This window comes from Schistocerca serialis, chromosome 1 (genome assembly GCF_023864345.2).
Source record: "Schistocerca serialis cubense isolate TAMUIC-IGC-003099 chromosome 1, iqSchSeri2.2, whole genome shotgun sequence".
NCBI classification, from domain to species: Eukaryota; Metazoa; Arthropoda; class Insecta; order Orthoptera; family Acrididae; genus Schistocerca; species Schistocerca serialis.
The window spans coordinates 608,539,445-608,554,584 of NC_064638.1; the positions used below are offsets into that span (position 1 = coordinate 608,539,445).

The window sequence follows — 15,140 nt, forward strand, 5'->3', positions numbered from 1 at the left end:
GGAATAGATGGTGGGGTGTTCCAAGAAATCTCTGATTTGTGTGTTGCGGACGTATCTGTCAGCACCTGTGATTACCCGGAAGGTTTTATTTTGTAGCCGTTGTAGTCTTGAAAGTGAGGTGTCTGACACCATTGACCACACTTCCGAACCATACAAGATGACCGGAAGCATGAGTTGGCGCCAGAGAAGCATTTTGCATTTCAAGGTGAGTCCTTCACCCTTCAGAAGAGGGTATAGTTGGGACAGGAGTGCGCACCCCTTGTTTGCCGCTTTCTTTATGTGTTGTCTCCATGTGAGGTGGTTGTCAATCTCCATCCCGAGGTAGGTAATACAATTTCACCAGGCTAGGTCCCGACCACCAATTGTTAGTTGTTGGTCTGGGAGTTTTAGCCTGGTTGTGAAGTATATGGCCTGGGTTTTACTCGGATTGATTTTAATTTTCCATAAATTGCACCACTGCGTTATGGAGTCGAGGTGGGCTTGCAGCTTTCGTCGTACGAAGTCAAGGTTGCGGCTACTCCTGTAGATGGCAGTGTCATCGGCGTAGAGAGCGATCTCTCCGCCGACCTGCTTCGGTATGTCGTTCGTGTAAATGGAGTATAGGACGGGACCTAAAACCGAACCTTGCGGAACTCCGGCCGCAATCGGTCGCATCTGGCTCGATCCTGTCCCATTTCTTACGAAGAAGTGACGCTCCGCAAGAAATGAGTCAATGATCTTTATGCTATGTTCTGGGCACCCTATGTGATCTAGTTTGAATATTAGGCCATCGTGCCAGACGCGGCCGAATGCTTTCTCTATGTCCAGGAATACTGCTCCTGTGGATTCTGCATCATAGGGAATTAAACTTGATTGTAAATAGCTGTGTGAGACCAACAATAGTTCACAGTCTGGTTGGTGCCAAGGCAGCAAGTAAACTGGGGTAGCAGGGAACAAATGATTTATGGAGTGCAGTACTCTATAAAAACATAAGATACAATGAAGTACAGGTCATGTGTAGCATTGATCACATTGACTGGAAAACCGTGATACAGGACACAGAATAGGTCCAACATTCTTCACGATCACTTAAATGATGCTGTTTCTTTGGGGGCTCACCAAAGCACACCAGGGAGCCAACCCAGGTGGTCTCTCTAAGCGGGCCTGTGAGCTGTATTTCTATTTTGGAAATAAAACTGATGATTTTATTTCAGTGCACTAATGATTTTTGTTTGTTTACTGGTTATCCATTTTCAAGTTTTTGAGTTGTGTAAAACAGAACTGTCAACTACACCACCCCCCCCCCCCCCCCAAAAAAAAAAAAAAAAAAAAAAAAAGTCAACAATGACTTGTTCACCTTATTTTTTAGGAATAACTCTATAATGTTGTTTCATAAACTGCGTGATGTGTTGATCTGGTCTCAGAATAGGAAAACCAAATTAGAATGATGCACATATCCCATCATATTAAACATTGGTTTGGCTATTATAACTAGGTATTACTGGGCAAGCATAATCAGACTTTCACAAAAAAAACATTTCTTCATTGGAGATAGGCCACATATTACCATTAAAAAAATGAGAAGGAAGTTAGTTTACTAGTTAGTCACCTACAAGTACAAAAAATCCTTCAGTCCTTCCTTTTGTGTGTCATTATCAATTTGGATTTTTGCTTCCCATGACCTGCAGAATTTTCAGTGTTTGTCTTGCACTATTCCACTAAAGATTGCAGATTTGTTTAAAAAGTCTAGTTCCATTTAATAAGTGTTAAGTATATTCTCAGAACTTTATTTCTTCCTGAAATATTGAAGATTTCTGTAGTAAAAATTATATGTTGTATTCTGCAGGCATCTGGAGCACAGACATTAGCCACCCAGGTGTCTGGAAGCCAAGTTTATTCCCTTGCAAAGGGTACACAAGTGTCCGGTGCTACATTGCACACACGTATGCTCCCTGTTGCAGGCAACCAGCAGACATTGAAGCAAATACAGGTGAATATTTGGTCACTAAATAAAATGAATGTGTTGTTCTTGAGTTGAATCATCTCTCTGAATTATACCCCATAAGTGTTGAATAATATTCAACAGATAAAAACCACATCTGCTTTATTCAAGTATGAAAGCTTCTAGGAAATATACATCTATATTCATACTCTGCAAGTCACCATATGGTGGGTGGTAAAGGGTACCTGGTACGAGTGGTAGTTATTTTATTTCCTGTTCTGCATGCAAATGGAATGAGGGAAAAATGACTGTCTATAAGCTTCCATACGAGCCCTGGTTTCTCATGTCTTGTATTCTTGGTCCTGCAAGTCAAGGTGTGTGTTGGAGGCAGTACGATTGTCCTGGAGTCTGTTAAAAATTGCATTTCTCTAAACTTTCTTAATAGTGTTTCATGAAAATAATGTAATCTACCCTCCAGGGATTGCCATTTGAGTTCGCAGAAGATTTCCATAATACTCACATACTGATCGAATTTACCAGGTCTCTGAATGTGTTAATTTCATCCTAATTGGTGGTGAACTCAAACACTCAAGAGTGTTCAAGAGTGAATTGTACAAGTGTTCTGTACGCAGCCTCCTTTACAGATGAGCTACACTTTCTTGGAATTCTCCCAATTAACCGAAGTCAACAATTTGCTTTCCTTATATCCAAACACCAGCTTTTCAGAATTGCGCAGGTGGGAACTCTCCATGTGGCATATCCTGTATTCCTGTACCTCCTGGCTTCAACTTTCATTAGTCATTGTCCTGCACCCACCTATCTCCTCCCCTGTCTCTACTCCACCACTGCACACGGCCCTCTATTCCACCAATGCACCTGCGTCTTTTTTTTAATTCTCTCCTTTTCCGCAGCACCCCAACCCCGTGGGTTACTCTCCATCTAATCTCCAAACTGTACGTAGCTGCCCTATCCTCTCTCCACCTCATCCCTGTATGCTCCCACAAGCAGCACTTCACTGTGTCCCGCCCCTACCCTGCTATGCCTCCCCTTCCCCACCCTAACTGTCTCCTTACCTCCATCACGCAGATTGCTTCTCCCATCATCCACTGGCCTTGCCAGCCAGAGGCTGTGGTCATATATGTGTGTGTGTGTGTGTGTGTGTGTGTGTGTGTGTGTGTGTGTGTGTGTAAATGAATTTTTAAAACCAAAATTTAAAACATCGCCTATTCTTTTCCTATTTTCTACTGCCACAACAGACAGGTCTTTGAGTGATTGAATAGAACCCTTCGACTGGCTTATCAGTTTTGCGTAGGAGATTTTTCTTTTGCCTATTGACAGCTCTGTGTTCTTTTTTGAACCAAGAATGCGTCAAGTTCCACATTTTGTTATTAAGCGACAGTGAGTCTTTTCCATCCTTAATACACTTACTCAGCACATTGCTCCAGAGTACGATTTGTAATCAGTTAAAACTTTGTGCAAAATTCATCTATGTATGTCATATGTCATATGGAAACTAAATGACATCCATTCATTGTTTAAGTAGGATGCTAACAACTGTTTATCTGCTTTGTCCAGCATAAAAACCCTCCTAGCATTCTTGATGGATTTATTAACTTTAGCAAGCAATGTGACTATGATGACTCCATGATCACCAGTGTCTGCCCTTATACTGACACTGTCAGTAAGATCAGGTCTATTTGTAACTACAAGGCTTAAAATATTTTAATGCATGTGGATTGTCACATGAGTTGTTCAAGACAGTTAACAGAGAGAGCATTCAGAACTTCTTTGCAATATGACTGTTCATACCACCTCAACAAATCCATAAACATCCCAGTCTATACTCAGAAGATTAAAGTAACCAGCTAATACTTTATTGCAAGGGTACTTCTGCCCTATGGAGCATAGACTTCCTTTGAATCATTCTGCAACTGTTACGGTGGAATCAAGTGGGTGGTAAAAATATCCAGTGATTAATTTGAGTTCATCTAGATCAGTGAAGAAATCTTGGCTTACAGAAGAAATACTTCAGTTGACCCAGAAAAGAATGAATTGCAAAAATGTTCAGGGAAAGGCACTTAGAAATACAACAAATAGGAAGTTTGTGGAAGCCAGTGTGAAATGGTTGCAGAAAAAAGGGAAAGAAATAATAGGTAATTTTCTTTCGGAATTTTTAAAATCATTTTATGAAGTGGTAACCCAATGATTATTCAAGTTAAAGTGTAGAATGTTTGAGACTGGAGATATATCATCAGACTTTGGACAAATATCATCCACGCAATCCCGAAGATATCAAGGACAGATACATGCAAGAACTATCACACAATCAGCTTAACAGTTCATGCTTCCAAATTGCTGACAAGAGTAATATGCAGAAGAATGGAAAAGAAAACTGAGGATCTGTTAAATGATGGTCAGTTTGGCTTTCGGAAAGGAAAAGATGTAGTGATTATAATCGAAGCAATATTTAAGTAAAATCAAGACACCCTCAAAGTGTTTGTTGACGTAGAAACAGCATTTGTAGGGTGCAAGATTTTCAAAATTCTGAGAAAAATGGGATTCAGCCATAGGGAAAGGAGTGATAAGAATTACTGGACCTTTTGGATGAACAGCCTATTGAGTATAGAATATGGATTGAGAGTAAATCTAGGAAAGATAAAAGCAATGAGAAGTAGGAAACTGAGATTAGCGATAAATTTAACATCAAAATTGGCAAGCATGAAGCAGACAAAATTAAGGGATTCTGCTACCTTGGAACCAAAATAACAATGATGGATGCAAGGAGGACACAAAAAAAAAACAAGAGTAGCAATGGCAAAGAAGGCATTCCTATCCAAAAAGCAGGGTCTACTAATATCAAACGTAGTAGCATCATGGGCTTTCCATTGTAAGTTTTAGTATCATATGAGGAAGAATTCTGCATTTCTGAGAATGTTATTTTGGAGCACAGCATTGTATGGCAGTAACTCATGGACTGTGGGAAAACTGGAAAAGAATAGAACAAAGCATTTGTGATATGAGGCTTTAGAAAATGTTGAAAATTAGGTGAACTGATATGATAAGGTATGAAGACTTCCCCACAGAACCTGTGAAGAAAGGAACCTAGAAAACACTGACAGAAAGAAGGAACAGGATGATAAGACAAGAGATGTAGAGGATAAAAACTGTAGGGGAAGACAGATATTGGAATAACTGCAACAAATAATTGAAGACATTGTGTACAACTGCTACTCAGAGGGAGAGAAATTTGTGGTGAGACACAAAAAAAGTAACAATTACTCATGTCCGGGAAACTTTGCAGCTGGACTCATTTTCGATCTCGAGTGACATAATATTTCTATCAACTGCAATGAACACTTCCCTTCTTATGATATCTAACCTGCCCTTGGATATACATTCCATGTCTTCTTAAATATTTCAGAGCTTTCTATTTTAGGTTTCATCCAGCTCTCCATTCTAAGAATATTTTGAGCATGACAGCTTTCCTACTAGGTGGTAAATTTAGGGACTTTATGAGTGCCTCAGCAATTTAATGTTGAAATCTTGACATTTGAAGCTGCCGATACAATATTGCAGTGCCTGTGTTATTATGATTATGATACAAAGTTCCTTTTGACATGCATGCACATCCAGAGGAACAGGCACTGTGTTTGACCTGTATGGGAATATACATAATGGATGTATGAGTACAGGTCATAGATGCATGGTGGACGACATATGGAATTTTGGGTCTGGCTGTGGGTTGTGCATGGATAGCCAAATGGTAAGGCAGCCGCTCGCAATTAGCAGGAAATCTGGGTTCGAGTCCCTTTCCATTATACTGTCTTGTTTGTTTCATTTATGTAGTCCTTCTATGTATTTCTTCCACTTTTCAGTCTCCCTTCTTTGGTTAATATTGGCTCAGCATCTGAACTCTAAATTTAATACACCTGTTACTCTTATCTCCAAAGTTTTTCTTGGTTTTTGTATTTACAACACCTATCCTTTCCTTAGTCATACATGCTTTTACAACTTTGCATTTCTCCTCTATTCCTTCCTGCTTAGCAAATTTGTATTTTCTCTCAGCCTCACTTTTTGAATAACTGTGTTTCATTTAGCCTGTTGAATTTTTATATTTTCTTCTTTCATCAATTAAATTTAATATCTCATGTGTATTTCAAGGATTCCTTGTCTTTCTGTCTATTTTTTTCTGTGCTGCCTTCAATATTTCATTTCTCAAAGACACCCATTCATCTTGTATTATATTTTTTCACCTGGTTCAGACTGTTATAGCCTAATGCTTCCTTTAAAATTCTCAATGACCTTTGGTTGTTTCAACTTATCCATACCCCATCTCCTTAATTTCTTACCTTCCTATAATTTCTTCACCTCTGATTTGCATTTCATAATGAATGAATTATTGCTTCAAGTCCACATATGGCAATGTATGATGACTTAAAGCTTGGCTTCTAAATCGCTATCATACCATTATAAAATTATCTGAAACCTTCTGATGTCTCCATGACACTTCCACATATACACTCATTTCAGGATTAAATTGTGCTGTGCACAAAACTGTACCCCTTTTCCCCAGTCCATGTTCTGTTGCCTTCCTTCTCTTCCTATCACAATTAAAATTTTGTCTCCTCTAAATGTACTGAATAATTTTATTTTATCTCATTGTACATGTTTTTCAATCTCTTCATCTGTGGAGCCATAAGGCATATATACATGGGTTTTTGTCTTTGCAGTTCATAGTGATTTACCCCTATTTGGTGTAGTGTTGATATCCCCATACTCACCTTACCAGAAATCTTCCTGCTAATTCACTTTACTAATTCTTAGTGTATCCTACGATTCAGCTATTGTCTTTAAGGCATGCAAGTCACCTCACCACAGCAATGTCCATGTTGTTACTAACCTTATTACTCAGGCTTGTCCTTCAAACTGATTATACCAGCATATACTCTATAATTTTTTATGACTATGGATTTCTTGTTTGATAACAGCTTATGGTGCAATGAGCTGCTGAGAATACTCTCACCAAATTTTTAAAAATGTCTGTTACGTCATCAAGGATGCAAAATACTGTAGATTCTACTACTACTACTACTACTACTACTCCTCGGTTCTGAAGCCCTTGGAGAGCCTTGGCCTGCATCACAATATCCTGCCATTCTATCCAGTCTATGGTTTCCATCTCCATCCTCTGACACCCAGCTTTTCTGTAGGGTCTAGAAGCCAAAAATTGAAGTCCTGACAATAGGTGATATTTGTACTGTACTCTGTGAGGTAATGTCTAAGTTTGCTGCACAAAACTCAGAGGTTTTGTGACATTGGAAGAGACAGTATTTATACTGTGATAGGATTTTTAATTCCCTACATTTTTATCTTTTTCTTTTTGAAATTTCAGGTTGTGGCAGCACCAAATGTCCGGAGTTCAGTACCAAATGTTACTATTGACTCTTGTGGAAGGCCTCAAGTGAGTGTAGCTTCAACCTTGTCTTCTGCACTTGCTAATACCATAAAAGTGGCTCAGTCAGGATCAACTGTCCAACAACAGGCAATTTTATCTCAGGTAGCACCAGCATTTCTCAGCAAATAATTTGCAATACCTTCGCTGTAGAGTTGTGTTTTTGCTCACATTTATCCATAATATTATTAATGATAATAATGTGGTTTTTTTCTGTCCTGAAATACTATACCCTATATTACCACTGTAATTTTATTGTTCGAGTACTTTCTCACTTTGGATACTATTACTTTTATTGAAAAATGGTGAGGTTAAATTAACATGAATCCTCTTCGATATAAAAGGAAGTAGCAGGTCAGAACATTTGAGAGATATTAGAATGATGATGAAACTGCTAATTCTTTTTTATAAATGTACAGAGCTGAGGAGAGCAACTAAACATGTATACACATAGAAGAATTTGGGAAGAAATTTGTTGTGAGTGGACTTACCTAAGTGTAATGGCTGACAATTGTGAAAATCAAAGAACCCAAAAACAACGTGGTTGCTAAGAATATTTTGACTATATTGTGCTCTGCTACAGCTACAGCTGCCCCTTTCACATACAAATTAAGCTGTACTCCCTTTAACATGCAACATTTTGATAGTGGTTATCCTACCCAAAAACATACCTTTGCCCCTCACAGTGTTATTCTCGCTGCCCCTCCATCTGTGCATTGTATTTATACTGGCCCTACTCTCAATCCTGCTCCTTTGAGTCATTTGAGTGGATGACACGTGGAAGATCCGTCCCATACCCACCCACCATGCAACATACTAATAACATTAGAGGCCAATTTCTATCCAGTCAAAGGTATGGCTACATGTGAGAGAATCGATATCAGCCACCAGCTGTGCTATAGAATTTCACTACTCTAATTTTCTTGACTTATTTAGATTAATTGGAGAAGTTTACGAGTGTGCATAATTCCTTGTGCATGGTACACTAGTCGCTTTGCTTTGAATCACATAGAAAGTGTGGTCTTGACTCAATAATTAACAGCACATTACTCAGGCCCACATATTTGTGATACTATGTCATTAAAGTAGTGTCCCTTGTCAGCAACACACTATATTGGGCTGGATCTCACGATACTTGTACATGAGACATGTGAAGTACTCTCAGACATGAAGAGTGTAATAATTCCAATTTCACGTGACTGTTGTGGACAGAAAAGGACAGGACAGGACAATTTCAGAACCATCTGTTTTATAAGTACTGCTTGCAAAATATTAACGCACATTATTTACAGAAGAATGGAAATACTGATAGAATTGAAATTCATATAAGATCAGTTTTGATTTTAGAATAAATGTAGGAGGGCAAAAACTGTAAAGGAAGTCAGAGACTGGAATACATACAGCAAATAATTGAGGATTAATGTTGTATGTGCTATTCTGAGATGAAAATGTTGGTACAGGAGAGGAATTTGCAGTGGGCCGCATCAAACCAGTCACAAGACTGATAACTCAAAAAAAAAAAACTTGGAACATACAAAGCAGTACTGACACTAGGACTTAGGTAAACCTATGTTTATGGCATTTAGAGAAAATTTTCGTCATTGTTAACTGGAATACACTTTCTAATTCTCAAGAGAGCGGAGATAAAATACAAGGGGCATGAAAGGTAAGCAGCAGTTGAGAAATATGTGAGACAGGGTTGTAGCCTATTGCCAACATTTAGTCTGTCTATTGAGCAAGCAATAATGGAAACCCAAAGAGACATTTAGAAAGGGAATTAAAATTCTTGGGAAAAAAAGAAACTTTGAGGGTTGTTAATGATATAGTAATTGTGTTAAAATCAACAAAGAACCCTGAAGTGCAGTTGAACAGACTGGGCAATGTCTTGAAAATTTGTATTAAGATTAATATAAGCAAAAGTAAAAATGGTAAAGGAATGTGGTAAAATCAGATTATGCTGAAGGAATTAGATTAGGAATTGAGACACTAAATTAGTAGACTGGCTTTGCTATTTTGGCAGCAAAGAAACTGACAATGGTCGAAGTGGAGAGAGTGTAAAACTCAGACTGGCAGTAACAAGAAAAGCATCTCTGAAAAGAGAAATTTCTTAAAGCCAAATTCAGATTTAAGTGTTGGAAATTCTTTATGCAGCCTGGTATGGAAGTGAAATGTGGATGATAAACAGTTCATACAAGAAGAGACTAGAAGATTTGAAATGTAGCACTTCAGAGGAATGCTGAAGATTACATTTGTAGATCAAATAACTGATGAGGAGGTGTTGAATTGAGTTGGGGAGGAAACAAATATGAGGCACAACTTGACTAAAAGAAGGTATTGATTGATAGAACAAGTTCTCAGGCATCCAGGAATTGTCAGTCTAGCAATGGAGGGAAGTGTGGCATTGTAAACATAATAGAGGGAGACCAAGCCTCGACTACAGTAAGCATGTTCAAATGAATGTAAGTTGCAATAGCTATGCAGAGAAGAAGGAGGTTTGTATATAGGCTAGCATGGGGAGTTGCATCAAACCAGACCAAAAACCACAAAAACAGCATGAAGATAGAAATGTTGAGCTAAGCTTGGAGCCGACTGCCAACTAACTTGCGGAACTACGACAGTCATTCCCAGAAACTCTTCACAATTCTCTAGCAGATGAATTAGATGAATCTCACCAGGTTGCCAATCATCAAGTCAGACAGCAATGGGATACTGGGGAACAATCTTAGGAGATTAGCAATGAAAATTATGTAATGAATATGTTACCAAACAGAGCAATGAAAATTCAAAAAATGGGGAAGACAGGAATCTAAATGCGGACATGACCAGAGCTGACCCAGTAAAGTGCTTCCAAAGCTCAAGGGGCATGAAATGTGGAAGGAAAGGACAAGAATGCAAGGAACTTCACCCTCTTGTTTGTTATCAGGAAGTTGCCACATGGCTCAAAGTCACTATTAATAATTTATGTTGTTAACTTTTGCAATACTGGCAGGAGCACAATTCAAATATATTTTAAATCAATCACTTGTGCCAACATGTTACTGAATGCAAGCAGCATAAAGCAGCAAAAATATTTAGACACCTACATTCATATGCACCTGCTTCATAGTCATGGCGTCATCCAAAATATCAATAAAGTGTATGAGGGATAGTAATGAAGTTTTAATTAACACCTCAATAAAATCGAGAAATCGGGAAATGTTTCACCTCAAAAACTGTTCTGAAAATACTTGCCGCACAATGGTCTCTTCTTCCGAGGAAAGAGGATAAAGTGTCAGGAGGAAATAGGAATGTGGCAAAATTTTATAGCCAGCATGTGTGACTTGAGTCCTGAGCAGAATGAGCACGAGGATTGTCGTGAAGCAAAATTTGCCCCTCGTCCAGTTTCCCACGACAGTTCGTCTTGGCAGCCTCCCGTAACCTCTTTGGAGATTTTGGTACTATGCTTCTGTGATAGTGGGTCCAATACAAGCATAATATGTCAGTACCACGGCATGGCAATCACTGTAAATGCTCACCATCATCTTGCTCAATAACATTTGGGTATTTACCTTTTACAGTGATGGTGAATGCACATTTCTAATTAGTCCAGTCACTGAAGGAAGTGGTAGAGGCAAGTCCAATAAACAACATACTAAAAATCCTGACTGGTACGGTGTGAGGGTGTGAGAATGAGCTTTGGGGTGGGATGGAGGCGTTTAAAGGTAACATTTTATGTCTTTCTTTGATAGCTTGAAAACTAAAGATGTAGCAAAAATGTTCCCCAGCACAAAATTAAACTGCATTAAATTTCCCAAAAAAGCACGACATATTCATTTTTCCCTAGGACCAATAGTTTCTGAGTTGCACTATCACAAAAACCAATTACAGGGCTCTTTCACAAAGTTACACCAACCCTTCTGCAGCTCACCTTACAAATTACTGGTGATGTAGTGTGCAGACACACCCAGGTTAGTTTATTTTCCACAAAGTGCATTAACACTACTTGAAATACAGATACGAATTACTAATAATACTAAAGCCAGAAAAGCATCAGGACAGAATATGTGTAAATCTTTGCTCTCTATTCTGCACTGCTAGAGAGAAAATTGATTCTGAGTCATCCTGTAGCTGTATATTCTTCCAGTAAAGGTAGCTTCTTGCACCGTGATTGCTGTTGGCTTTTTAGTTCGCAGACGGACTATGCTTTCCCACCATTTCCTTTCCATTTCTCTCACATGAGTAGACAAAGTAACTTCACTGAGTTTGTATTTATATAGTGGAGTTATTTTCACTTTATTAAGTACCATATTTGCCATTATTGAATGAGCTATTACGTAAATGAGATCCTGTAAACTATCTGCCACAGTGAAGAGCCTGTTTCAAGTGCAACTTGCTGGCAAAATGTATTCCACAATGCTGATTTCACTGTCTCCATTATCACCGGCTGAAATACTTTTCGCAGAATGAGTTGTATCAAATACGACACCCCAGCCTCAGATCTTCCAACACCTGAAGAGCCCAAAGGTTTCAATTGGCTCCCTTTATAACAGAAGTAGGTCACTTATGTGTTACTGAACTTCAAACATTTCAATATATGTCAAGCAGTGCATTACAGCAGATTACTGTCTAGATCTGTCTATTCCGTCAGACATTGACACCCACTTTTGTAGACATACTGTGGAGGTGTGGTAAGTGGCTCCACCCATGCAGCCCACTCTACAAGTCTCCACAATTCCTGAATGCAGTCTAGCAGTAACACAGTTAATAGTGAAGCCTGACATTGTTACGAAGGAGACAGCAGTCTTAACGTAATTTTTTACTTAAAAGTTTTTAATGCAAAAAACTTTCAATGCCTGAACCACAGAATTCATTATATGAGCAAAGCGTGGTGACTAGTTTTGGTTGCTGTCCACACCCTCCTTCAGATTTGCTGAAAGAAACTTTTAAGACCAAAAATCTTGAAAAGCTTATACCCAAATCCAAGTAATTTTAAAATTAACAAGGGACTGAAGTTAAAATTAAAAGGTAAGGAAACTGTGTTATATACCCATAGTTAACTGGCAACATGCCGTGTGTAAAAGGTAAGTCCTATGTAACTATCAATAATTCGAGAGAAAATCTTAGAAAATGTTTCGCACGAGGCGGCACCTGTCACCGTCAGCTGTCACGTTATCTCGACGAATGTTTTTACTTTTCTCTGTAAAATTGTATGCCGGTGACAATATTTTAATTCCTGCTATTTATACACTTACAAGTATTTGGGTACATACTTAGGTGTAAATTAAACACTGCCTTCATTTTTATTTGTCATTACTATGTTCTTTTTTCTCCTGATAACGACATCCTCTTGAGTAGTCCCCGCCCGGAGATCCGAATGGGAGACTATTTTACCTCCGGAATGTTTTACCCAAGAGGACGCCATCATCATCATCATTGTTATCAGTAGAAAGAAAACTGGCGTTCTACGGATCGGAGCGTGGAATGTCAGATCCCTTAATCGGGCAGGTAGGTTAGAAAATTTAAAAAGGGAAATGGATAGGTTAAAGTTAGATATAGTGGGAATTAGTGAAGTTCGGTGGCAGGAGGAACAAGACTTCTGGTCAGGTGACTACAGGGTTATAAGCACAAAATCAAATAGGGGTAATGCAGGAGTAGGTTTAATAATGAATAGGAAAATAGGAATGTGGGTAAGCTACTACAAACAGCATAGTGAACGCATTATTGTAGCCAAGATAGATACGAAGCCCATGCCTACCACAGTAGTACAAGTTTATATGCCTACTAGCTCTGCAGATGACGAAGAAATTGAAGAAATGTATGATGAATTAAATGAAATTATTCAGATAGTGAAGGGAGACGAAAATTTAATAGTCATGGGTGACTGGAATTCGTCAGTAGGAAAAGGGAGAGAAGGAAACATAGTAGGTGAATATGGATTGGGGGTAAGAAACGAAAGAGGAAGCCGCCTGGTGGAATTTTGCACAGAGCACAACCTAATCATAGCTAACACTTGGTTCGAGAATCATAAAAGAAGATTGTATACATGGAAGAAACCTGGAGATACTAGAAGGTATCAGATAGATTTTATAATGGTAAGACAGAGATTTAGGAACCACGTTTTAAATTGTAAGACATTTCCAGGGGCAGATGTGGACTCTGACCACAACCTATTGGTTATGAACTGTAGATTAAAACTGAAGAAACTGCAAAAAGGTGGGAATTTAAGGAGATGGGACCTGGATAAACTGACTAAACCAGAGATTGCACAGAGTTTCAGGGAGAGCATAAGGGAACAATTGACAAGAATGGGGGAAAGAAATACAGTAGAAGAAGAATGGGTAGCTTTGAGGGATGAAGTGGTGAAGGCAGCAGAGGATCAAGTAGGTAAAAATACGAGGGCTAGTAGAAATCCTTGGGTAACAGAAGAAATACTGAATTTAATTGATGAAAAGAGAAAATATAAAAATGCAGTAAATGAAGCCGGCAAAAAGGAATACAAACGTCTCAAAAATGAGATCGACAGGAAGTGCAAAATGGCTAAGCAGGGATGGCTAGAGGACAAATGTAAGTATGTGGAGGCTTATCTCACTAGGGGTAAGATAGATACTGCCTACAGGAAAATTAGAGAGACCTTTGGAGAAAAGAGAACCATTTGCATGAATATCAAGAGCTCAGATGGAAACCCAGTTCTAACCAAAGAAGGAAAAGCAGAAAGGTGGAAGGAGTATATAGAGGGTCTATACAAGGGCGATGTACTTGAGGACAATATTATGGAAATGGAAGAGGATGTAGATGAAGATGAAATGGGAGATATGATACTGCGTGAAGAGTTTGACAGAGCACTGAAAGACCTGAGACAAAACAAAGCTCTGAGAGTAGACAACATTCCATTGGAACTACTGACGGCCGTGGGAGAGCCAGTCCTGACAAAACTCTACCATCTGGTGAGCAAGATGTATGAGACAGGCGAAATACCCTCAGACTTCAAGAAGAATATAATAATTCCAATCCCAAAGAAAGCAGGTGTTGACAGATGCGAAAATTACCGAACTATCAGTTTAATAAATCATGGCTGCAAAAAACTAACGTGAAGTCTTTACAGACGAATGGAAAAACTAGTAAAAGCCGACCTCGGGGAAGATCAGTTTGGATTCTGTAGAAATGTTGGAACACGTGAGGCAATACTGACCCTACGACTTATCTTAGAAGCTAGATTAAGGAAAGGCAAACCTACGTTTCTAGCATTTGTAGACTTAGAAAAAGCTTTTGACAATGTTGACTGGAATACTCTCTTTCAAATTCTGAAGGTGGCAGGGGTAAAATACAGGGAGCGAAAAGCTATTTACAATTTGTACAGAAACCAGATGGCAGTTATAAGAGTAGATGGACATGAAAGGGAAGCAGTGGTTGGGAAGGGAGTGAGATACGGTTGTATCCTCTCCCCGATGTTATTCAATCTCTATATTGAGCAAGCAGTGAAGGAAAGAAAAGAAAAATTCAGGTATTAAAATCCATGGAGAAGAAATAAAAACTTTGAGGTTCGTCGATGACATTGTAATTGTCAGAGACAGCAAAGGACTTGGAAGAGCAATTGAATGGAATGGATAGTGTCTTGAAAGGAGGATATAAGATGAACATCAACAAAAGCAAAACAAGGATAATGGAATATAGTCGAATTAAGTCGGGTGATGCTGAGGGAATTAGATTAGGAAATGAGACACTTAAAGTAGTAAAGGAGTTTTGCTATTTGGGGAGCAAAATAACTGATGATGGCTGAAGTAGAGAGGA

At 38.8% G+C, this 15,140-nt stretch overlaps 1 protein-coding gene across 4 annotated transcripts in view; it reads left to right on the forward strand.

Annotated features, from left to right (window-relative positions):
• Positions 1–15,140, forward strand: part of LOC126477588 (helicase domino) — a 423,343-nt gene that overhangs the window by 388,165 nt on the left and 20,038 nt on the right. For 3 of the 4 annotated variants that reach the window (XM_050103628.1, XM_050103630.1, XM_050103629.1), the window contains 2 exons: positions 1,826–1,969; positions 7,314–7,478. In XM_050103628.1, the coding sequence (XP_049959585.1) occupies positions 1,826–1,969; positions 7,314–7,478 (309 nt within the window). The remainder of the gene's footprint in view (positions 1–1,825; positions 1,970–7,313; positions 7,479–15,140) is intronic. The other variant, XM_050103631.1, reaches the window with a different exon arrangement.